Source organism: Ornithodoros turicata, chromosome 4 (genome assembly GCF_037126465.1).
Source record: "Ornithodoros turicata isolate Travis chromosome 4, ASM3712646v1, whole genome shotgun sequence".
In the NCBI taxonomy this organism is placed as follows: domain Eukaryota; kingdom Metazoa; phylum Arthropoda; class Arachnida; order Ixodida; family Argasidae; genus Ornithodoros; species Ornithodoros turicata.
Genome location: NC_088204.1, coordinates 80,620,514 through 80,645,023, shown reverse-complemented (window position 1 = coordinate 80,645,023; position 24,510 = coordinate 80,620,514). Strand labels below are relative to the sequence as shown.

At 46.8% G+C, this 24,510-nt stretch overlaps 1 protein-coding gene across 1 annotated transcript in view; it reads right to left on the bottom strand.

The window, feature by feature from the left end:
- Positions 1 to 22,392, bottom strand: part of LOC135392080 (uncharacterized) — a 42,532-nt gene extending 20,140 nt beyond the window's left edge. The window contains exons 1-17 of the mRNA XM_064622736.1: positions 22,007 to 22,392; positions 21,846 to 21,879; positions 20,468 to 20,656; positions 19,434 to 19,747; positions 17,280 to 17,475; positions 15,779 to 15,954; positions 10,836 to 11,055; positions 9,351 to 9,581; positions 9,076 to 9,285; positions 5,597 to 5,776; positions 5,230 to 5,453; positions 4,316 to 4,463; positions 3,613 to 3,707; positions 2,546 to 3,030; positions 1,496 to 1,716; positions 748 to 932; positions 184 to 394 (exon numbers count right to left, since the gene is read on the bottom strand). Of these exons, the coding sequence (XP_064478806.1) occupies positions 184 to 394; positions 748 to 932; positions 1,496 to 1,716; positions 2,546 to 3,030; positions 3,613 to 3,707; positions 4,316 to 4,463; positions 5,230 to 5,453; positions 5,597 to 5,776; positions 9,076 to 9,285; positions 9,351 to 9,581; positions 10,836 to 11,055; positions 15,779 to 15,954; positions 17,280 to 17,475; positions 19,434 to 19,747; positions 20,468 to 20,656; positions 21,846 to 21,879; positions 22,007 to 22,042 (3,355 nt within the window). The 5' untranslated portion in view covers positions 22,043 to 22,392. The remainder of the gene's footprint in view (positions 1 to 183; positions 395 to 747; positions 933 to 1,495; positions 1,717 to 2,545; positions 3,031 to 3,612; positions 3,708 to 4,315; positions 4,464 to 5,229; positions 5,454 to 5,596; positions 5,777 to 9,075; positions 9,286 to 9,350; positions 9,582 to 10,835; positions 11,056 to 15,778; positions 15,955 to 17,279; positions 17,476 to 19,433; positions 19,748 to 20,467; positions 20,657 to 21,845; positions 21,880 to 22,006) is intronic.
- Positions 22,393 to 24,510: the final 2,118 nt, after the last annotated feature.

Below are 24,510 nucleotides of genomic sequence, written 5' to 3'. Positions count from 1 at the left end.
TGCGGTTTTCAGAGGTTATGCGGAAGGAAAAGTTGCGTGCTTTGAACCTTTCCTTGCTGCGAGCATTCGCTGGGTATCGGACCTTGTAGGCTCCACCGCTGCATGCCGCGACACAGTCGAGTTTACTGTGGATGCATTGTTTTTCTTTTTCTTTTTTTTTAAAGACATATAAACCTGCGTTACCTGGCCCACTGCCGAAGCACCCTCCAAGGTCTTCCATCTCTTCCTTGGCTAGGAATCCCTGGACGTCAAAGTCGTGTCCCTGGGCTGTGATGTTGTCGAGCAGCTCGAGTCGGTGGTACAGTGGCTGCGTCACGTTTTGTTCCTCGTCGGATACTGTCCGGTTGATTACTTCGCCTGGTACGCGCCGGCAGAACCACGTGACTGTGAAATTCTGCGTGCGTGAAGTTGCATTAAATTTTTACGCAATTTGCTGCGAGTGGCTCATTGGTCACTCTCCTTTCTTTGGAGTGCAGCGGCAGGTGATAGCGCTTTCTGATTCTTGTACTGTCTGGTTGCGCAGTATTTAAAACTAATATAATCGGGACAAACGTGAAGCATTTTGGTCAACCGCAGTCACTGTTAGGTTAGGATAGGTTATGCCGGGTTAGGTTAGGAGTAGAAATTTAGTAGTAGTGGTTATACTAGCGGTGGCCGTTATCAGACGACGACATACGGACATGACGGTCTACTTTTACCCGCGCTGATCTGCACATGTGTATCCACATACGTGCAAGAGTATCTTACCTTATCTGAGGGATCGTCCGGATTGATGGAATAATTCCCAGGGTTCAGCGTGAGTGTTTGAGGGAACCCACGGGTCACTCTCGACTGGGCGCCTTCCGCCATTTGAGGCAAAAGGGGCGAAGGTTTCATCTCAATATATGTCTCTGCAAAGCGTCTATGGTAGAACGGAGGCCTGGCTCGGGGAGCTGCAAAGAAAACGCGCCAATCAAAGCCTCGCTGAAACATGTTTTTTTTTTTTTACATCTGTCAAAGGTTTCGGTCTATCGAGACTCAATTTTACCGTTATTTAAAACTGAAGATAAATATATAAAACCATGAAATTTTAAAAGTTCACACAGTTTGTCATAGCGGATGTACCACACGGCTTATTCAATAAATAGATTGTCCTAGTTTCATGGTCATGTTGAACAGCACATGCAGTGATCAACATGAGTTCAAAACCCAGTGCACTGGTATATTACAAGTGCAGATCATAAATGCAATGTATAAGTATCATAAATTTACAATCCAATCCTGCCCAAATACCACATGAGGAGATTCCAAGTTCAAAGTACAAGTACTGTGTCAGCGGGGTTCAAATCTTATTGCCACATGTATCAGGCCCTGTAACGCTTCTTGAAAGCCTTCGAGGAAGCAGTGCTCCATCTTTGCAGCTGAATTGGGGTGTATGAATCACAAAAACATGCAAGGCTCTTCAAGGCTAACCTCCCCTAACACATGTTAATCAAACAAGCGTGCATCAACATACCGCTCATGTTGACGTTGTACCGAAGCCTGTAGATACCAGGATCGAAGAAGAACTCTGGCACGTAAAGCATTGACTTTGTTCTTGAGTCAAGCGGCGTGAGATCCAGTTCTCGCATGGTTCCTCCAGTGTCGTTCAGCTGAAATGCCTGCCACGCTCGTGTTACGTCGATGGAGATGTTACATTCCACCAGGGTCAGGGTGTACAGTTCTACAGCCCGTAGCCTGCATGAAGGACGAGGATGGGTAAGATATGGAAAGATCACGCATAAGAATAGCAGTATATAGCCGTCCCTTGAAGCCGAATTTTTCACTCTGTCAAGTCCACAAAACGTCCAAAGCACGCACTGATCTGGATGTCTAAGGACATGAAGTGTACAAGTTTGCGTTCGCGGTAGAAGCATCCTATTGGCACCCAGAACCAACAGAACAGACAGCAACAGGGCCTTCGGAGAATAAACGTCGGTCTTTCAGAAAATCATTGTTTGTTTGTCTTTTGCGCGCGATTCTGCGAATAATGCTTGTTAGACAGAGGTAAGACAGACATATACTAGTTGAGTAAAGTACCAATTTGGGCCTGTTGGTCACACATAATAAAATCGCTAAAACAGTACTAAAAACAATAAGGCAGTGCGTCCGTCCTGTGTAGTCCTTATCGTTTTTAGCACTGGTTTAGCGATTTTATTAAGAAACACAACCTGCCTTACCCTTACGTCTATAGGAAGTTCAAATGAATTGTGACATGTGAAATGGGGCAAGCATACATGCAGTTTTGCGAACCTTCTACGGATATTCGGGGGAAATGTGTGATATCTGACATATTTGAACCCAGTTCACAGGTGTCTTGCGGCCGAAGGCTTCCTGAGAGCACTGACAGGATAGGTTTGTGTGAACGACGAAGTTGCGTTTCGGGCAGGAAGGTGTCCACTGCGAGGCACTCAGCACTAAAGTATTTGTTGGAGGGCGGGAGGTCTTTTACGGGAGTACGTACACGGAGGGATACTTCTAAATCACCGTCTCAATTACTGATATATTAATGCACATTCGCACTTACCTGTAGAACACTGTGGCATTGATTGGATCCAGCACCTGGTTACGAATCTTGATGATCGGAGGCTTGCACGGTTCGTCGTTGACCGTAAAGTTGAACACAGAACTGGCTTCACTGATATCGTTGAAGGCCACGAGACTGAAGACATAGTCTTCGCCTCTTCCGTAGATGTTCTGTAGCCACAGAGGGTTCTCTAGATCTCCTTCGTGTTGGAACTGCTCCGGTCTGTAGCGCGTGAAGCACTGAGAGCGCGAACCGTAAGCACGACGGAGAGTCTCGTCGCCGTAGTCGACGATGACGCAAGTGTCCGTACCGGCTAGGTCGAAAGAGACCATGAAGTTTCGAATGTGTTCTGTCTTGGGCGTAGTCTCATTCATGTACACTTCCAGGCCTTCAATAGGTTCCATCGTACGAAAGCTGACGACGAATGGGTCCGTCCGTTGCTGAACGTGGTTCCAAGCGTAGACGAAGATGTCGTGTTGACCAGCCTAAGGAAGTGGTTTGGGAGAATATAGCGACTTCGTGCATCCTAGCTGTGGCAATACTGTAGGTGGTAATTTTTAACATAAACTAGTGGAATCTAACGTCCGCTCTTTACAAGTACTACTTCAAGGCATGACTCAGATGTTTAGGTTCGAAAAGAATCTCTGGCTAATCTCTTTCTCCAGTCCTGCTGACGTACCAATGCGTGATAATTGATTTTTATATGCTGATGATGCAGGAAACAAAGTTCAGCTGGGAACATTCCTGTCTGGGCAAATTATGTCCTCCAGTGTGTGAGCTGGCTTCCAAGCAGCCTTTCTCACTATAACTCTGCTCCTTCCTGTTGGGAGAATCCTTACTATAAACAGCGTACTACACTGGCGCTAATGCTGGGTTGGTTTCCTGTAATGGTTTTTGATGCTTGCTACAAGCGTCAACTACAATCCGCCAGCATCACATCCTTCGTCTCAGGTTTCAACGCCTGATGCGCTGTCTCTTACTCCAGGTTATGAACTATATTGCGTGCGTTGCCAAGGCAGTGCAGTTATAGAGTGACGATGCCAATGAGATAAGGATGGCCGTCTCACCTCGGGGAAGTTGAGCGTGTAGCGCAGTTGCTTTCCTGTTCCGTTTGTGAGTAGACGTCCTTTTGCTGTTTCGATTATGTACTGCTCGACGACACCTTGGAAGAGAGGATACGCTGGCATGTTAGGCACAGGACGATACTGGTCACTGATGGTGATACAATGGTTAGCACGCTTGACCGGTGAAGGGTGAGGTGAAGGGATTTGATTCCTGCCGCTGTCTGGCTTTTACAAGCCATGACCAAGCAAGGCAGGTCCTGTGATCATCAGCGATCTTGTATGTCTATTTTCTTTTTTTTTTTGTTGCTGGATAGGAGTCTGTTACAGGCTGTTAACATCGACATCAAGCACGGATATTCCTTTACAAAGCGAAATACTCTGAATATTGTACGAGTCAGTGGTGCTAGAGGCTGGTACTAGACATTCGTTTCAGGCACTGATGCCGCAGGCATAGGTACCAGTCGTAGGTACCAACAGTTGCTGTCAGCCATTGGTGCTGGACTTTGGTGGTACAAAGTGTACAAGACGGTGGTACCAGACATTAGTGCTGTTACTGGTACTCTTAATGCTGTAACTGCTACCAGACATAGACACGTTGCATCGGTGGAAATCATGTGTGCTAAACTTTGCTACTATACGCCCTGAGAACTATTGGTACGAGACAAAGACAGTGAACCGAAGCAACATCGTAGCTGCAGAAACTTACCGGTAGCTGTCTTCACGAAAAATGTGACCGGACGTGTCGTTGGGAAGATATCATTGGTAGATCCCAATCCACTTTGGAAAGGTGCATCGTCCGTTGGCTGGAATTGGACCTTAGCCACGAGGCCTGTTGTTCGCGTTGCCGTCTCAATCTAGTTGGTTACAAAAACATATCGTCTTCAGTTGCAAAGGGGTTAACACCCAATGTATGTTGCACAAGAATGGGTTTATTCGCGACTACGTTTTACACCAGGAAATTTCTACTCATTGCGTTGCCACCAGAGTGTCCATGCTGCTCTTAACCTGTATCGATGCTATTCAATCTCTGCACCCTGTGCTCGACCTACACTCTAAGAAAAAAAGGAGCAAAATGGGGAGTAATTGCAGGTTCTACTCCCCTAGTCTGCAATTACTCCCCATTTTACTCCCCTAACCCGACATTTAGTCCCGACATTTACTCCCCAGGACTGCAAATTGTCACTAAACTTCGCGAATGGTCTCCTGAATGTAACAGTTTACGTAAATATGTGCCCTTGGTCAATTTGAACGACATCAGGCTGTGTAACTCAGACAACGTAGCAATATTCCAGCAACACAGAGTATAAGAAACAGTTAGCGCATCCTTCTTCGCAAATTGTGCCCTAGTATGGCGCAAGAGTTTATATCACTCGATATATCACGGTTGACGGTTTGCTTCAAAGTATTTTCATGCATGCACACCAATTGGGACCCTTACCTGGGACTCTTACAACAGCGCGTGAAATGCGTTCCACTCTGTGACATTCATTTACTCCCGTGCATTTACTCCCGAAAGGGACTATTTTTTGTGGTAATGCATTTAGTCCCCAAAAGGAGTAAAAGTACTCCTTTTTTTTTCTTAGAGTGTACAATACCAGCTTGTCGATCCAGAAAGCATACCTTGGCGTTGAGGATGTAGGAGGAGATGAGGTTCGAGATGTTGATGGACACCTGGTAGAATCCAGGCTTGTGGTAGACATGGGTGAACTTCTGCGTCACCTTCTCGGGTGACTCGTTCGGTACCCTCCACTTGGCCTTCTGCTTGTCGCCGAACTCGACGCGTGCCATGGCGTCAGTTGGTAGTTTCTCAGTCTTTGGGTAGGTTAGCGTCAGGTAAACCGCATCTGGAATTCAAAATGCATTCCTAAATGTCCCGTGTTTGTTACATACACGCTTTCGAAAGCCTTTTCGCTTTCTTTTTTTTTTTTTTTTCATTTAGACGTGGCGCAACCGACTATTAGCTTGTAGACTGAAGGTTCCACCATACCTGGTAAGATGACGGGGGAGTTTGTGAAAAGTTCCCAGGCCTCAGTGACTGGCCTCTGTACCGAGATGCCACGCCTGGCGACGAAGTTCCCGTGCAAGTTGGAAGAGTTTACTTGCACCACATATTGGCCTGGCTCGTTGAAGATGTGGGTCTTGTAGAACTTCTCACCCATAGTAACGGCTGCACAAATTGTACGTCTGTTAGTTTCTGGAATCTTGACCATGAAATGCGTTCAAGGGTCGCACAACACGAAAGTAAATAGCTCTAGGAAATAGCATTGGATCAACCAATATCTAACATACGATAATGTTTCTCCAGTGGATCTCCAATAGAACAGATGTCTCCTGTTCGGAATATGCGCGTATTCTGACCTATAAGAGTTTCGCCTCCATATGCCAACGAATATGGCAACAGATGTGCATGCTTAAAGGCTCGTGCTTTTGTACAAACTTTGCGAAACATATAAACTGCTCTTAAATTTGCGACCGGCGGAAGTGGCATCATGAGGTCTTGTCTTTTTCTCATGTAGCAAGAAAGCTGCTGTGCACAGCGGCCCATGTTCCAGGACACTGCCTTTGACCTTTTCGAGTGCGATACACATTATCTAAAAGAATGCTTCAACAAGAATGTATGCTTTATTCTGAGCATCGTGTGACCTGCTGTGCAAGAGACAAAGAGTACATATCCCAAAACGGAATATAATCCAATGGTACCGGAGACGTCTCTGCTTGCTCCGCAGAGACCACATATAATCTCTTTATGGTTATTATCACAGCCGTGCCCTCCCAATGGCTGATAACCGCCTCTGTAATACTTTAGCCATACCGTTGGTTCTTCTATAACATCCATCCATCTTCTCAATTTTTTTCTTTTAAAAATCAATCAATCAATCAACATCGTTTTCTTCCTAGTGCAACGCAGGTATCCGCGCGTTCGAGGGACCTACCACAAATCCCGGAGCACATTTCCAATGAAAACAAGAAGGTCTACCACAAATCCTGGAGCAGATTTCCACTAAAAAGAAGTCCAAGCTTTAAAATATCGCCCACACGCGAGCGAACAAAGAGAAGATACCTGTGTAACTTTCAGAACATTCCATGTGCCCGCAATTTTCATAATCTCACACATGCCGCGACCGCAACGTTAAATATGAATCTTAGACACGGCAGAATGGGTCTCTTGAACCTCCCATAATCATCGCTGACCTTCACCCTGCAAAGCACCGTCGACCGTCGGGCTTTAGAAACATATAGCACTCGCCCACGAGAAAAAAACTGTGTTTTCCGAGAAACGTGCTTATTAATGACCTGCGTGCCCATGATAGGGGGCGCATCGATCAGATTCGATGCGGCTCGAATGCCGACACTGGTAAGGGTCACGCACAGCCATGCACACAACCACAGGGGTGGCACTCAATGTATTGCTCCGTAGACGAAAGCGTGCTGGGCGAACGCAATGCATCCTGGACAGGTCCTGGTCGGACGTCACAGCAAACGTCAAGGCACACGTGACCTTAAAGATGGCGGCGCCCGTGATCGGCGGCCAAACCGTTTGTAAACAATGCGGTTGTTGTTTCTGCGCGACGTTTTGGATGTCTTTCGATCACGGTAATTCTTTTTATCCGATAATCTCGCAGTAAAATGCACAGTTTTGCACATAAGGCCTCGTGCTGTTGACGACTTCCAAAGATGTGATGACGACCGCCCGTTAGGACTCACCGAGCCGATGCGATGTACCTAAACTAAGGAGAAATGGGGTACAATGTTGCGGAAGAAACACCGCATGGTTTACGCTGGCAAAATATGTTAATCTCTTGGCTTTATGACGACGGAGATATGTCGGTAAGCGCCAAAACGACATGTAAACAAAGTCACATGACCTCAAAATGACGTTTTCTGTGACGTGCGACCAGGAGAAGATGGCAGTTTTGCCAAAGGCACCCGCTTGAGGGTAGTTACAACAATGGCGGGTTTGTGTCACCCCTGTGCACACAACGGATGCGTCTCTCTCACCTCAGGAAAAGGGAAGGTAGGAGAGGGAGGTTAGGGAAGGGTTGCCAGCAGCCATATACAGCCATCCATGCACTCTTACACTGTTGACGTCATCTCTTACCACTTAGTGGCGCTCCATGGTGCAGCTCCACGAGGCCTACGATAAACGGGTCACTTTCGTAGCGTAAATGCTGTGATGCAAGAGTCATCAGAGAAACTCGATCCAAAAATTTCCTCATTTTTCGTTACCAGGGTAAATGTTCGACATTGATGCTTTCATTGAACCGGCGTTGTGGAGCGACCTGCTGGCAGTCTGCGAGCATCTCACTTTGGTGGGATAGGGTAATGAAGGAAAGAAAAAGACCCCCCCCCCCCCTAAATGGTATTCGAGAGGAGAAAAATGTATGGGGTAAGTGACGTACGAATAGGGGACAAGTTTCAGCTGCTTAATTCGAGCCTGGTTGTCACGTTACCTGAGGAGGCCAATGGTAGCACACGAATAGTTCATAAAACAATCAATCCTGCATAAGACGCCAAACACGAGGACTAACAGAAGGGTGGCTGTGTCTTCCTTCTGTTTGTCCTTATGGTATGGCGGCTCGTATTCCTTCGTCCATGGGTCAATACGGTAAATTTTGCTAGAAGTTTCCGAAATAGTCAGCAATATTGGGATCAATTTCAAACACATATTTTCCAACTGTAGTGCGAAGTCGGCCGACAACTGACTCGATCTAACAGGGAGGGCCATATACTGCCACCGCTTACGCGGTAGTCCTGGTAGCAGACTACAGAGGTCTGCATCACGCGGTACACTAACGTAATAAGCGACTACAAAATGCAGCGAAAATTGGTAACACTGCAGCCTTCTGTAAATAAACATGCTAGCAGAAAACCAGAAGGTCATTTGTACGCAGCGACTGGCGAAATGTTATAGAGACATCACTGCTGTAATGCCTCTAGCAGGTAGTAATAGATCTATGGCAGGCAGACATAGAAACACAGTGAAGTATTTATGTAAGAATTCTTAGACGGGAACTCCGCTTAACTGTCTCTCTCCCGTTTCCGTTTCGCTATGGTTAAGACCTACATTATAGCGACCATGTCATAGGCACCCCTTCCCAGCGCCGCAGTTGGAAGCTAGCGGTGGCGCTACTCATCGGCCCGGTTATTGATTCCTCAATTTCTAGAGTACTTTAGCTTACCTCAGTTTTTTTGTACAAGCGGTGGATGTCTTACGAGAGATGCGCTTCTTTCTAAAGCATCATCACTCAACGCGTTCTCATAGGAGCTGTTGCTGTCGTCTGCTAAGTCCGCTTCTGCGCGTTTATAATTCAAATTTCCATTGCCCAATCATAATGTAGTTCTCGCGGGCCGATGAGAAGCGCCCCTGGCGGATCGTGCGGACGGGCTCCTCGTGGGGGTTGACCATTATGACATGGTCGCGTACAGTCTAGTAGGTCGTGGTTAAGACACAGAATGTCGGCTTACTTTTGACTATTTGCGTGGTGGTGTGACCGTCTCCGAAGCTCCACACCATGGTGATGTCGCTCCCGCCGAACATCCGGGCAATGATCTCAACTTCGGTTCCCGTGGGAACCTGGTTCCTGGACACGTCCAGTCGAAACGCCGTCAGTTTCTCCTGACTGCTCACGTCTGCCATCTTGCGGACGAGGGTGTCGTGGTGTTTGTTCCGCACACCTGTTATAATTCAGAACCATTTGTCATCCTGTGCACGTCGCCACAATATGTATAGGATATCTTACCAACTCTAAACTCGTAGGCACCGGGGACAAGATACTTGTAGTCATAGGTCAGGTTGACGGCCGTGTAAAGCAAGGCTCCAATGTAGAAGCGTTGCTCATTCTCCAGAAGGTCGTCCGTCCGGACGGCTTGGCCTTTGAGGACATTGCGTTTGATAAGATCAGCCTGTTCACCGTTTAAAGTGCGACGGTAGGCTAAGCGTCCTCCTGACGTTGTGAATCCGAGAATGTCACCTGCGCACCAAACACAAAATACGAGTCTAGCAACGTCTCTCCTGAACACGTCCTTTTGCCTCACGGCTTGGTCGTCGCAACTATGGACGGGCCTCACACTATGAGACGCCATTGCATACCCCTTAACTGACATGCCACCCGCGTCGCTTATCAAGGTTTCGGAGTCGTTATCTTCAACGTTCTTCCGATCTCCTAAATCTCATTAATGTCGTCTGGAACGGGCAGCATTCATCCCCCTATAGCTAGTAGAATATGACTCCGGAATACGGCTTCACGGGTGGAATCAATAACGGGGGAATAGTTATGGAGAAAATCCTGTCTTAATATAACTTAGTGGCAACACGGCGATAATACAAGAAGCTCAACAACAGGATAGAGAACAGACTCAAGTTCCTGTAATGTCAGACAATATTCGAGAATACCACCCAGGGTTCATTATATGTCGAGATAACCCTTAGGCGTTAGACGTCATGATACATTTCGCACGAGCACTTTAGCTTAGAGGCTCGTCAAAGTTATGTGGGCTTGTCGACAAAAAATATGCGACAGTGGTGGGTACAACATGCCCAACATGGTGAAATAACGCTGAAGAACAAGGACACAGGGACGAGCGCAGGAAGCACCTTTCCTCTCTTCATCTCTGGTGCTCATCTAGCGCTCGTCACGGATGAGCTAATGCTCAAGACGACAGACGAACCCTGGAGATGAGCAATAGAATCAGCCTTCCTCTTTAGCGCTTTAATACTCGTCCTAGCGCTCTTTCTCTTGGTCTAGAAGCGCACGTCCTAGGTGCTCGTTCTGTTGTCTCGCGTCCTAATTGTCGTCCTGTCTACTTCTGTGTAGACAGGACACAGGCGAGCGCTGTAAATGAGTGACGCTCTTCCTCTCGCTTGTCCTTTCCTGTCTACTTCTACCTTCGTCTATAGCTTCTGTGGGGTAGTGGCGCTGGTGCTAGGGCGCGCCGTTGTCGGCCTCACAGAGGTGGGCAACGTCACGACTGACGCACTGGGGGAATGTGCGTCCTGGGCCGACTTCTGAGGAAACTGTGCCGACGTATGTCTGAAGGCGTCTGAGGAAAACCCAGGAAAAACCCCAGACAGCACAGCCGGTACCGGGATTCGAACCCGGGTACCTCCCAGTCTCGACGTAACATGGCCATGTCGAGACTGGGAGGTACTGTGCCCTTCTTCCTCAGCGCTATGTCACCATACTGGAGCTGGACATACACCAATTAGGTCGCCTTGATGCACGTACCAGGGACAACAGCGATGGGATTGGGCAGCTGAAAGACGAAGTACCCCTTGACAACAACAATGGACACTGTTTCGATGACTTTGTAGATGGAGTAGACGTTCCGTTTGGGACATTGGTCACTTCGCAAGCAGCTTACTTCCTGAGAGCACAAGTATTCACCGTCGGGACAGGTGACGTTGTTGCCCAGTGAACTGCAGCCCTGACATGTTGGGCGGAGGATCTGCACAAAGAAAAGAGGTCTTACTCATTTCGATGGTCCTATTGGAAATACTTGGGTTTTGTTGATCTACAGGCTGTTTCTTGTGTTTTGTTAATGTACACGCTGTTCCTTGAGTTGTTGCAGAAACTATAGTAACAGGGACTGTATAAATAGTATTGTGGCAATATTGACGACTGCAGAATTGCTTCCATCACCGTGTGTCGATATCCGACGCACAACGAAAGAGCCCCAGGTAGTCGAAATTATCCGCAGTTCTACCCACATATACAGCATGTCGCCACAGTAGTCTGACATACCTTACGTGTACATGTTCTCCAATTACCGACTGCAGAATGTCTCTGAGTATTAACATTCTCACTCAAGGAAGAATTAGTGAATAGGAGAGCTCGAGGACATCTGGTATAGTGCAAGATGTCCAGGATAATTTTATGTCCAAGACGTCCAAGGTAATTTTAAGATAATCTTAGCAGATTTCAACGCAAAATGCATTTTAACTGGGCTGCAGTTGGATGCCCGCCGCGAGGTGTAACACGATAAGCGCTCGTTTACTTGGCTGCCGATGTCACGTGTCTCTGGCATCGCGCATGCTCGCGAGGAGTAATGTACTTCCCGCACCACACACTTACATGGAGAGGTTGTTTTGCAAAGTCGTTCCGAATGTGGTGTAAACCAGGTTCATTTGGCTTTTAAGTTAAACGCGTTACCACAGCGGTACTTATTTTACCTCGTCCTGGATGTGAAATTTTGCTTCCATGGGCACCTTCAACTTTGAGATCTGGTACCGGGAAGCAACAAGATTGATTGATTGATTTTTAAAAGAAAAAAGTGGATATGTTAGTCTCGAGCCACTCGGGACTGGCTACACCAGGACGCGTTATTAAGAAGAGAAAGGGAAAATACACAAATCTCGACGCTTTGAAACGGAATGGAAACAGAATAAATGAGAACATCACCACCTTGTTTGGCAACAAAAGCGAAATCTCAATGCGTCTCAAAGCGTCACAATGTGTCAGAGAGGTCCGTCGAGACGAGAAATTGCAGAAGGGCGCGCATGGCAGGTATGAGCTCCTTTGCTGGCCAGCACCCAAGAACCTTTTCGGTGGAGTATGGCCGATTATCCATGCGGGACAGGGACGTCACAAGGGTACAACAGTGTGCACTGTACCTCGGACAGTCTTGGAAGCGACAAGAAAAAGGACAGTCTTCGATAAGGGGATACATCCGGGATATCAGTCTGAACGAGAGGACCAAGAGGGAGCAGTGGAACCTGTTGGTGAAGATGAGTCTGGCCATCTCCTGTCTGACACAGCGTTGTTCTTGTAAATCGACATGGTTTTGCTTGTCTCTGGACTGTACAGATCCCGACAAAAGTTAACGGAACATCGAACACATATTTCTTCATCAGAGCGGCACCCTGGCAGCGAACGGGAGTGGACACACTTACTGAGAGGTGCACGGAACACCCAGTCCCCTGTCTGTAAGTCTATACCTTCTCGCGATTGCTGCGAGGGTGTCGCTCCGATGAAGACATACACCACTCCGGTGTTCCGTAAACACTTTTGTCGCGACCTGCACTAGACAGAGATGTTCGCTATCCTGAAGCTTGCCTCCAACACAAAGGACAACAGTTATTTGTATTAGAACCCACAGGATGGCAGCAAGCCGACGTCACGTCTGGCTGACCTTACCATCCTTTTTTTTTTTTCCTTTGGTCTAATAAATATATCCCCCCCCCCCGGATTGCAGTTGACGAACAGCGAGTGAGATCCTTTAGGCTTGAATCGATCCTACACTTCCCTGCTTCTCGTTTGTTCATTCTGCCTCCGCAATTTGGTGCACAACGGACGAGGCCTCTTTCCACTTGTCCACGTAGCCTAGTGCGCCGTAAGCACGCAACACTTAAACGCTGCCTTCTCAGATTACATTAGATTGCAAACACAGAAAGAAAAGATCGGTACCCTCTCATTCTGATCCCTATTCCACAAAATGGCCTAGATTGTCATCGAAATTGCCTTTAATTCCTCCCCACTTTTGCCGAGACCTCGCTTTCGTAAACGCTCGACTGCGGAAAAAGCGGGTCTTCGTTCTGCCTTTGCAATCATTAGGAAGTTTGCGTGTAATCCAGAGAGGCGTCGACGCCCGCTGATGGTCTGGCTGATTCTTCGCGTTGATGCTTCGTGGAATTCTTTGTTTTATCTTTGTCTAGTGACGTTCTTGTCTGGCTGACGCTTCTGAACGGTCTTCGGAGTTTCCGGGTTTTCACGTCAAGGTTGTCTACCGCACCTGTTGGTTGTATGCTAGTTCTGGAGGGTTCCGCGATAGTACCGTGAGCGTGCAGTGACGGTTCAAGCAGGGGCGGATTTAGGGAAGGGAGGGGGGTCCGGATGTCCTGACCCCCCTCGATTCCAGAGTTGAACATAGGGTTCAATGGACCAATCCCAGCATGCACCTGGCACTTGTCCATAGCGGACCCCCCTGGAAAAATCCTAGATCCGCCACTGGGTTCAAGTGCAACTTCGACACCCCCAACAACACTGAACATCCTCTGGATGTACGAATAATGTCCTAGCGGATTCGTACATCCAGAGGATATTCGGTGTTGTTTGGGACCTCTTCGACTAATGAGTAACAGACAATAACGTAAACTGGCCATCGACTACTAGTATCGACTAACAGGGCCAACCCTTCGACCTAACCCTTGACTAGTAGAAAGAAAAGAAGAAGGGAAAAGAACCCGTACAGTCTTGGAGACTTCGACCACACTGGTAGAGAAGTACAAGCGATGGACAAGTACCTCAAAACTGTACTTAAAGTAAATAGTCAAGTACCTGACATCGTGGGTACTTTAAGTGGAGTGCAGTACAAAGCACTACATTGCAAATGTACTCAAAGTAAAGTACAAAGTCCCAGGTAAAGTACTTCAAAGCTCTCATCAAGTACATTGCAAATTTAGTTTGTGTCACATATGGCGCTTCATTGTTTTGCGGCAGCAACAAGGGAGACAGTAATTACGTTTTGATGCTTTAGCAAACATATCCGGCAAGCGCTAGTTGTGAAGCCCTGCTAGTTTATTGCTTACTCGTAAATATGAACCTTATTTCATAATCTACATTTACATGCAAATGCACACAGACAATCAGCCGTGCTGTGCTAGTGCAAAGTATTACTATTTCCTGATTGGTCTATCTGCACTTACCTCTGAGTATAATGCAGAGGAAGACATAATTTCAGAAAAAAATACCCAAGCCAAGAGGGACTATATATTTCTGAGTAACTGAGTAACAACTACTTAATTGTTACTACGTACTGCTAAACTATGCGAAACTATTTTGGCTTTATTGCCTTCAGTAAAATAATAATTGTTACCATGTACTTATGCTGGGAACAAAAGTGCTTGATGGGGAAGTACTCGAAAAAGAACTTTAAGTGCAGTACAAAGTACGCAATTTGAAATTGTAAGTTAAGTGAAGTACAAGTACTTAGCAATGTACTAAAAGAAGTACTTGGTACGTCAAGTAGTCCCCGTCACTGAGAAATACCCATCGTATGCAGCCATATCCCACTTCCTGAATACTATCTCTAAACCTTACATAACAAAGAACCCACCATGTCGTCTTCGCGGAAAAATCCTGCCCGACCTGATAGTTATCTCTAACTAGTATGATGACCATATATCACAGCTTGGAACATTGTGTACGCGCCGTTCCTATCAACTCTGCACGCCGACCTCCAGACAGGTCGCTATCCTGGTGGACTTGGTAACCTCTGCTCCTCCGTGTCTCGCTATTATTTTTAATCGGCCTTCGTTACGCATGATCTTCTTTGGCGGGGCGGAGCGAGCACCGAAAGGATGACGTGGGTAAAAATGAGACGCAAAGAACTTACCATGCTTAAAGGGCCAATAAATGTGGTAGTCAGGCATATAGTGGGAACACACACACACACACATACAGAAATTATGATGAAATGGGGCCTAAAGTGAAGCCTAAAACATAAAGCCTAAAGTGAAATAACGATAACGATAAGATAAATACTTTAAGAAAAATAATAACGACTAAATTTCACTCCTATCGAGATTAGAAGGAGAATGGTCATTGTCATCGAAGACGGACGATTTTGGGAAGGATTTTGTCTATTTTTTTTTGGTGGGAAGCTACAACGAAGAAGAATACCTAGAAGACTAGCATTATGAACATGTCAGGTATAATAAAGATAAGCATAATAATGCTTCAAGTGGAACAGAGACGAGCACAATAAAAATATTGAGAGGAGCTGTGAGTATCACCGTGAAAATTATCGGAATAGCAAGATTAACAGAAAATCATAATATGATAAATAGATTTAAAAAAAAACTGCAAGAGTCTGACTACAGCTGGTCTGAGCGACATTTCTCCTTCCGTAATTGATTTATCGAGAATAGTAAAGACGATCATGCAAGCAAGCTACGCGAAGAATATAATGAACAGGGCATACAATAAAACAAAATAAAACAGTATCAAGCTGTAACCAGGGAAGGAGGGGGGGGGGAATACGGATGGAGGATAGAGGATGAAGGATGGAGATGCGTAGAGGGTGCATGAGTTCGTCGGGGAGAGCAAAGTGTTAAAGGGGTAGGAAAACCAGGGAAAGAAAAAAAAAACTGCATGCGATCGTGCATCCAATTAAGGAATACATTAAGAAAGACATTGGTTCTCGAGGAATATCAAGAAAGTTGGTGTCCTACCAGTAGATCCAGTTTTCCCGCCACGCTGCCGTAGCCGAGCACGGTAGTCATATTGGCCGAATGGGTGACCCTCGTGTTGGGTAGAACAGCCGAATCGGCATTGTCATCTTCATCGAGGATGACGTTCGGAGTCTTGAACTGAGGAACCCTCTCACCCAGGGTGTAAGGCACGACATCTGTAAAGGGGTAATGGGGTTGGGTTGATGACGTCATGCCCACAAGTTGACGCTGTTGTCTGTCAGCGAATATTCGCCGAATAAATGGAAGGACTGAAGTTATGGGGTTGTGAAACTTTCTTATTTACGATTCCTTATACGCCATGCACGCCATGTACTACACGTCAAAGCACAGAGGAAGCGGGATAAGGTTGTGGTATATCTCTAACCATTCGGCTGTCAGGACCATGTGTACAAAATGTCTCCCTCCAAAACTGGGCAGATTTTGCTGAAGTGAGCCGGCACGCCGCCTCTGTGAAGCACATATTTTTGAAGGCAACACTGGGCTCGATGTTACTGGGCTGCTTTTCCTAGCTCTGCTTCTTTTGTCCTTTTTGTGGCGTTTTGGAAGAAAACTACCTTATTTTCTAAAGCATATATTCGTTTCCATCACACTGAATTAGACACCATAATGGCCGGGTCATAATGTTACATAAGTGGTGGCGGCAGCGGATCTCGCCACACGACGGTAGTGCCATGTTTCGGTTTCCCGACGGAAGAGCACTCGTCGTTTTGAGTGCGGGGCAGCACTGCGTAAGTCGCGGTAATTACGCGCGCAAAATGAGCACGTAGCGTGGAAGCACTCGAACGAAAATATGCCAAGAGGAGTAGAAATTCGGACCAGAAGCCCTGGGATATATATATATTCGCGCACAAAAACTATGACAGCAGCGTGCAATCCTGGTGCGCAAGAGAGCTTGCAATCTCGCGGGTAACAAATGCTCCTTCCCTCGGCTGACGGCTCCCTATGACGTCACGTCAATCCCCCCAATAGTGAGGCGCGCGCCTTCTTTTCTCTTTCTCTCTCTTTGCAGTTTCATTTCGCGCCGCCCGTCCCGCCGTCTCGACTGGTCCCTTTCGCTAGCAGGCGACTCTCGGCAGCCAATAAAAAGTGCTGACGGACTTGACGTCACCACACGCCAGGAGCAGCATGGGCGAGGTCGCCGCCTCTGCGCGCGGTCATCTAAACCAATTATCTCGGGAAATTCGCGCTTCTCAAAGGAAATATTTTGCGTAACGATTCCTGAAGGTAGTATGTTCACCAACGTATCTAAATTTGCCCATCACTCTGTAAGTGACGCTAGCTAACGGCTGTCAGCGCACGCCCTTAGTTTATAAAATCTGGCCAGCCGCTGTGGTGTCGCTCATGATCGTAGTTCTCTCACGATGCGAGAACCGGAAATTGTTATCATCGGAACTATTTCAATTGTATTTGTTTCTGCCGTCAAACAATTGCTTCTATCATAATATACCAAATGCACACGTATAACGCGGGTTCCTCTGACCTGGTACGGTGACGGTGTATCTGCGCGTGCCATCTCCTGGATCGATGTCGGCCAACATGTCCGACCCAGCTCTGACACTCAGGTAACAGGTGAACCCCGTGCCGGGTTCCACGAGTTCGGGACAGTGCCACGACACCGAGTCCTCATCCGGGGCCGTTGTGACGACGACCATCGTCTGAGCTCGGACGGTGAACAGCTGCAATGGAAACACCGGTGAGTGAAGGACAGTCGTGCTCTGGAGGAGGTGAGGATGCAAAAATAGGGGATTGAATTCAAAGAACTCAGGGAAAAGAGGTGATGACGCCAGGAATCGAACCTGGGTCTTCTGATCTCCGGTCAGATATGCCGTTTCCCTTGAGCAAGAGTGCCTGTTTGAGGCTTACGTGTCTGTGTCGTCCCTAATTGTGGTCTGCCTCGGCCAATTCTGAATGGCAGCGTAACAGGGGAGCAGAAGGTCCAATATGTGCCCTAGTACCCAAAGTACCCTATTTGCAGAAGTGTAACGTCCGTTTTTTGCCTTAAAGCGTCGCATAAAACACACGTCTTATCTTATTTAAAAATGAGAGTCCCGTTTTTGTTTCTACTTTCATTCTTTGACCACGGTGGAGAAGAAAGCAACTTTTTTTTAAGAAAGGAGGGTACGCCCCCCTGATATGCCTACGGCTTCCAAGCACATGCAAGGCACAAACCTAGCATCTAGCATGCTTTCTGTGTTGCGCGAAATGGACGTGATGTGGCTTATGTCGGTGAGACTCCAGCTGCGACGTCATGAAAGAAAGGCTTCCGTAGCTTCCGTTTCAAATTAAAAGCATAAGGACGTTCGCCAAGAACTTCTTCCGCTATCTGCAAGCGTCGAATATGATCTCCAAAATGGCCTCCATAAATGCTCTAAAGCGTACTTCCTGACCTTAAGCTACATCGGCCAGCAGAGACAGCGCGTGGGAATGCTGGCAACCACGTTCCTTCATGCACGACTGCACCGCTGCTCCTCATCGTTGCTTTGCTTTAGAATCATTGGTCATTAGATATTACACGCGGTCCACACGCAGCGTCATAATTGCGGCACTTAGCCGAGACGGCTTAAGAACCATCCATAAAGAGAGTGCGGACAATGAGACGCGAAATATGGGAAGCACTTCTGGCAGATATATGCGCGCCACGGATGAGGTCGTCTAGACCACATGGATAATACTGGCTTTAATGTAAGGCACGTGCCCAGATCCTGCGAAGGAGGAAATCTTAATAAGCTCATAGCTACGTTGATAACCTTACGTACTAGGTCGTTGAGGTCGTTGAGTTGCTCATACAAAATCGAAAGTACGCGAACTGTCCAGTTATGAAGCTTGCACGATTTTCTGGTGTTTCTTACCAACCACGCGGCCCTGCTTGATGGAAAACTTCTATTTTTGCTATGATATATAAAAGGAAAATCTGTGTCGGTGTCGATACATTGTTTGTGCTCCGAATGTGCAACGGTGATTATTTCTATATATCACATCATATCACGTCAGATGTATTGAAATATACCGCCTATCGTGGTGCGTCTCTCAGCCAAAGTGTATTACGCGGAAGCCATGTTGCGATACGGCACTAGCAAACGAGTTCACGATAGCAGTTCACTGCGTGTTGGTTGTTGATCACGTGTTTCATCGTGGGTTGACTCCTTGCGTAAGGGCCACTGCTACTAATTGTCGTCTTACAAGAAATTACGAGAAGACACGAAGACAGAAAAATAGGCGATGTCAAGTTGCCGGTGGTGAGTAAATGAAAGAGTGATATTAAACGGTAGGAGCAAAACACCTACCGTTTAATATCACTCTTTGAAGAAATTACAACGCATATTTATGATCTGTCTATAGCATACGCGGAAAAAGGCGATGCAGGGCAAGAGGAGGTCGATATTGAGGCCTCAGTTTCTCTTTTGAAGGGTTCGCAATCCCTTCAAAGATTACCGTCATGGTTACCACAATCGTGCGACACAGACCTGGTGGTCCTCAGCCAGTCAGCGTCCGGTCTTAAGACGCAGGTGATGTCATCGTCCTTGTGGTGAAGGCAATGTCACCTCAAGGAGAACGACGTCAAGCGAGTATCAGTTTCCCCAACGGGTCATTCAGTATGACCTGTCCCACAGAATAAGGTATAGTCAGGACTCACATCTGACGCCCCCTGAGGCGTGGCCAGCACGACGACGGAGTAAGTTCCAGGTTTCCAGTAGACGTACTTGGGCTCCGACTTGAGGTTTCCGCGGGTTCCATCGCCTCCGTCGCCGAAGTTGAAAGCCACCGTAGCATTTTTGCCAGACGTCGCCGTCAGATGGAAAGACACTTCTTCTCCCACGTTTACCACGGACGAAGATGGGATGACGCGCAGACCTTCGATGGGTGTGAACAAGTCCGAGTGGAAGAATCGCGTCGAGAATTGTTCCCCTTGGTCGCATACTGCTTTCTTGGTCGCCGTCAGCCGTTCAGCTGGATAGAGTCGATGTGTATCATTAGAGCACTTGAATAGGTGGCGCTGTCAACGCTGGAACAGGTGACTCCCTGCTATAAGGCGGGAGTTTAGAATGCATTGACGTCGTCGAAAACTTCACTGAACCATGTCGCAGGTCCCATGTGTGTCTCGCGTATACGCAGTCTATATGTGCCTCGGAAACAGTGTCTACATATCACGTGACACCCTGGTACATGCTATACTATTGGTCACGTATATCCTATATGTGGAACCCGCGATGCTCACGAATGTTCCCTGCATGTATTAGCATGTTCGGGTTTCTGTTTTTGTCCCCATTAGGATTCAATCATGTCCTGCATATTCCCCGTGTACATGCCCCATATATGGTCGACATACCGAGTGCGGACATCTAGGCTGCCCTCTGCAAAGAACACGTGCTGCTCAAATATGGACTGTCGTCTGCGTTTTAATTTCATTCGCAATTTTCTTTACAGCCCGTCGCAGGTGGATCAGTCGTCGGATGTTAATTTATTTTCGCATTTTCATCCTGTATGAGCATTACTTATACTGCTGGGTACTCAGCTACACTAATAGTGTAGCTATGTAGTGTTCTATGAAACGAGCACGGTATAGTGTAACACTATACCGTGCTCGTTTCATAGAACATGTCAACGAGAACGTTGTAGCCTAAAGGCCGCAAGCCTCCGCCTAATTGAAAGGATGTTAAAGGTGCTTACCGAAGGGATCATCTGAACAAAGGCAATATTTCTTGCCCTGAACGCCAGAATAGGGTGCCGAGATGGAAGCACACAAGGCACGACAGCGGACGCCATCGATGCCTTTATCAGGGTTGTAACCACCTGGCGACAACTGGAAGTAAGACGAGGACTCCGGCTTCAAACAGTCCCCGTTCTTCAGACACCAACCTGGAGATTGAACGAGTAGCATTGAGGGCGACACCTGGTCTCCATTAGAGTACAAAGTTTTGAAAACAGTAATGCGTGTTACGACTCTGAGGTGATCTGTTAGTGATCAGTGTTAGTGTTCCGCCCAGTCACCGCAACCTGTGCATGCGGCTCAACGTCCCGTATGGGCGACACTTTATGGATAAAGTTGGGAGTGCTGAGGTTGCAAACTGTTGTGTGTGTGTCGATGAGCACGGAGCTCATCCTCATGAACTGTACAGGATACACACCCCAGAGGGATACGCAATATGCACACCCCAAACATTGAAATATGTTTTCGTCCGTTTGTGCAACAGAAATTTTGATATCGTGAAGGTACGTTTGGGAACCAAAAAAGAGGGGCACGGTGTTTTCGCCACTTGCAAAATTTTACAGTCAGTTGAGCCGTGGGGACACTATGGTAAGGCTCGGGTGGTAGGTGTGTGTTACCCAGCAAGGCTGGGTAGTAATAGTACTTAGTATTACTTGGTACTATAATACTCTACAAAATTTTGAGCATTTGTATGATGTATTATAATACACATTCTCTGAATATATCTGTATCTGCGTTACGATAGAGAAAATCGAGGTATTACATGCATTATAATGCTCTCGAAGGTGTACTAATACGTTCTCAGAGGTCGTCAGTCCGAACTACACAGAGTGTCACCGGTTCTCTTTATCAGTAATTTTCTGTGTCCCTCAAGCCCTTCGACACAAACAGGGGCCCCTACTATTCCCTTGCCCTGCCCTGCCCCGCCCTGCCCCAAATTATCCAAAAGAGAGTGACCTCATGACGCCAGGTTACTTGAGGCATCCCCGCATTCCTTCTAGTACAGCATCCCTAAGGGTGAGTCATCCCATTTTCAAGGCCTTTGCCGTCTGAAAAAGTGCGTCCAGTCCAGTCACGCTTAGTACGCGGTTGCACCATGGACGGTCATACACTTTTGGTTCTGGGCAGCCCATATTTTATCGTCCATACGTTCGAGGGGATGGCGACACACTCCAACCACTGTGCAACGCATCCATCCAGTTTGCAAAGCGGTGCGCTATTTGTTTCTGCTGTTGTGTGTGTGTTTGAAAAATCGTGTCATGCCTAAATAATCTAAACATTGTAGGGACCTTCTATAGACTTCCAGTCAATATGGGGAAAAAGGACAAAATGACATACCAGGTTTCAGGACGGCTGCGAGCAAGGATACACCCTACAAGGACAAATTAATCGCCTTGTTAGTTGAAGCTTAGTTCTTCTAAGGAATAAATTAGCACGCAATGTATTATGTCGGGCATGCCAAGTGGCTCAACAACATGCGAAAATGGACGATGTCTCACCACCAGTAAGAGCAGCGGCGCGCCACTGCGCATCATTCCTTTCCTGGACCTTATGGACTTTGTAGACGCTGAAGTCGTCGCAGAGACAATCAGCTTCCTCGCTTACAACACTACTGTCACTTCAGCGCACTTCAGCCCGTTGACAACTAAGCACTATACGTAATCCTCAGCAGTCCTCGGCACCGACTGCTAGGACTAATGCTCGTGTATGATAGTACCACCTCGTGCTACGGGTTCAAACCGAGGACTGAATCGCAGGTAGGACGTCGTTTCGGATGGTCGTCTGTTTTCACGTTGTCTCCATGGCAACATGTGGACGCTTGAGCGGTGGACAGTGTCGAGTGTGAAGGTCACCGATGCTGAAGGGGTACATCGGCGCATCTCAATGCTGGCCTTCTTTTTTGTCGCGGCAACACGATTGGTCGGAACTAGTTGCGCAGTTGAGTACATGTTGCTGATTCGTGAGATTGACGCGTGTATTGGGGAGTATCAAAAAGGTCGTACGCACTCTGTGCGTAAGTATCGGTATGCTCCGAGAGCAGTGACGTACACTTGCTTGTATACCTATGCGCTATGCCTATACCTATGCGCTATGACGTACACTATTACTATTTCGAGAAGGCGTCGATTTTCGTCAACAAATCGGTGTCGTAATTTGCTATGCGCACTTTAACACTGTTGCATTCTTTTTTTCTTATTTTTTGTGAACGTTGCGCATTCCTGTGCGTGGACATTGCGCAGTTTGTCGATCACGAGCAGGCCAATCACCGAACGACATCAAAAGTCACAGGTTCCACAACTAGAGGTTGCACAAGGTACACAACTAGAGATAAAGTTTGCTCGAGAATTTGTTCTCTCTCCGATTTTAGAAGACTAAAGCAATCCACAACCCTTTGAGAGTCACCTAATCTTGCGCTAATCTTATGCTAGTCTAGAGAAGGACAAGCGGTGCACGTGCGCAAAAGTAACATCTGAGGACATGCTAAAGGATTGGAGGTGGTGGGGTTCGAATTCTACCACCGGTGAGCTTGAGGCCTGCACTCTAAGAAAAAAAGGAGTACTTTTACTCCTTTTAGGGAGTAATTGCAATGCCACAAAAAATAGTCCCTTTCGGTAGTAAATGCACGGGAGTAAATGAATGTCACAGAGTGAAGACCGCATTTCACGCGCTGTTGTAAGAGTCCCAGGTATATAATTGGTGCGCATGCATGGAAATACTTTGAAGCAAACCGTCAACGGTGATATATCGAGCGATATAAAATCTCGCGCCATACATAGGGCACAATTTGCGAAGAAAGATGCGCTAACTGTTTCTTACTCTGTGTGGCTGGAAAATGTCTACGTTTTCTGAGTTATACAGCCTTATGTCGTTCAAATTGACCAAGGGCACATATTTACGTAGACTGTTGCATTCGGGAGACCATTCGCGAAGTTTAGTGACAATTTGCAGTCCTGGGGAGTAAATGTCGGAACTAAATGTTGGGTTAGGGGAGTAAAATGGGGAGTAATTGCAGACTAGGGGAGTAGAAGCTGTAATTACTCTCCATTTTACTCATTTTTTTCTTAGACTGTGGAGGTGTGACGTTACACAGGGCGGCTAATGAGAGGTCTTTGCACAATATGACACACTGTGAGTACATGTACCTGTCAGTTCCGAAACTATAACCGTCGAACAGCATGCAGACGAACACATACGTGACTTACCCTCTTTCCGGCTTCGGCTTCTCCCTTCCTCTTCGCCTAGACGAAATGCTTTTAATTTGACCGAAAGTAAATATTCCACACTAGGAGAAAAGGAATGATAAAAAACAAACAAAAAAACTAAAGGGTCTTACGGGAATTCCCCACATGAGCCCTCCTGCTAAACCGGATATTACGATACGTCCTCCCACGAGAATTCGTAGGTGAACCGGTTTCCAAACTTGGGGAGTAGCAGACTGCGCGTCTGCTCAAATTGATGATGTGTGCTCAGTGTAGCAGAGCGGAAGCGTTTATACTGCTTCAATTGCTTTGCCTTGTTTGCTGCTGACGTAACGACAGCCCAATTATCTTCTCGGGTAAATGTGTTTAATGAGGTGTTGCTAGTAATACTGTCTTACACGCAATAAAATTCCCATCATCTATATGCTTTTTAACGAAATTTGCCTTTGCTCAAAAGAAGGGACAAAAGAGGCCTCGCGCAAAATAAAGTTTATTTTGTTTGGATAATTTGATGGGAGAGTTTACCGGCGTACTAACAAATAAAAAAAAATGTTACGGCGAAGTCGAGACACGAGATAAATGGGGCAAAATTTATGATGCAGTGTCGAGAAGATCGCAAAACGAAATAAATGCGGTGTAACGGGCACAATATCCGATGCAAACACAGTCTGCGAGTCGAGATGATGTATCACTACGCCATCCTTCCTACTTGTGAACGGTACCAATATTTCTTCTAGCGTGAACACGTAATTCGTATTTCACTGCTTACACTATTTGCTTCCGTTATTTCTTCTATCCGTACA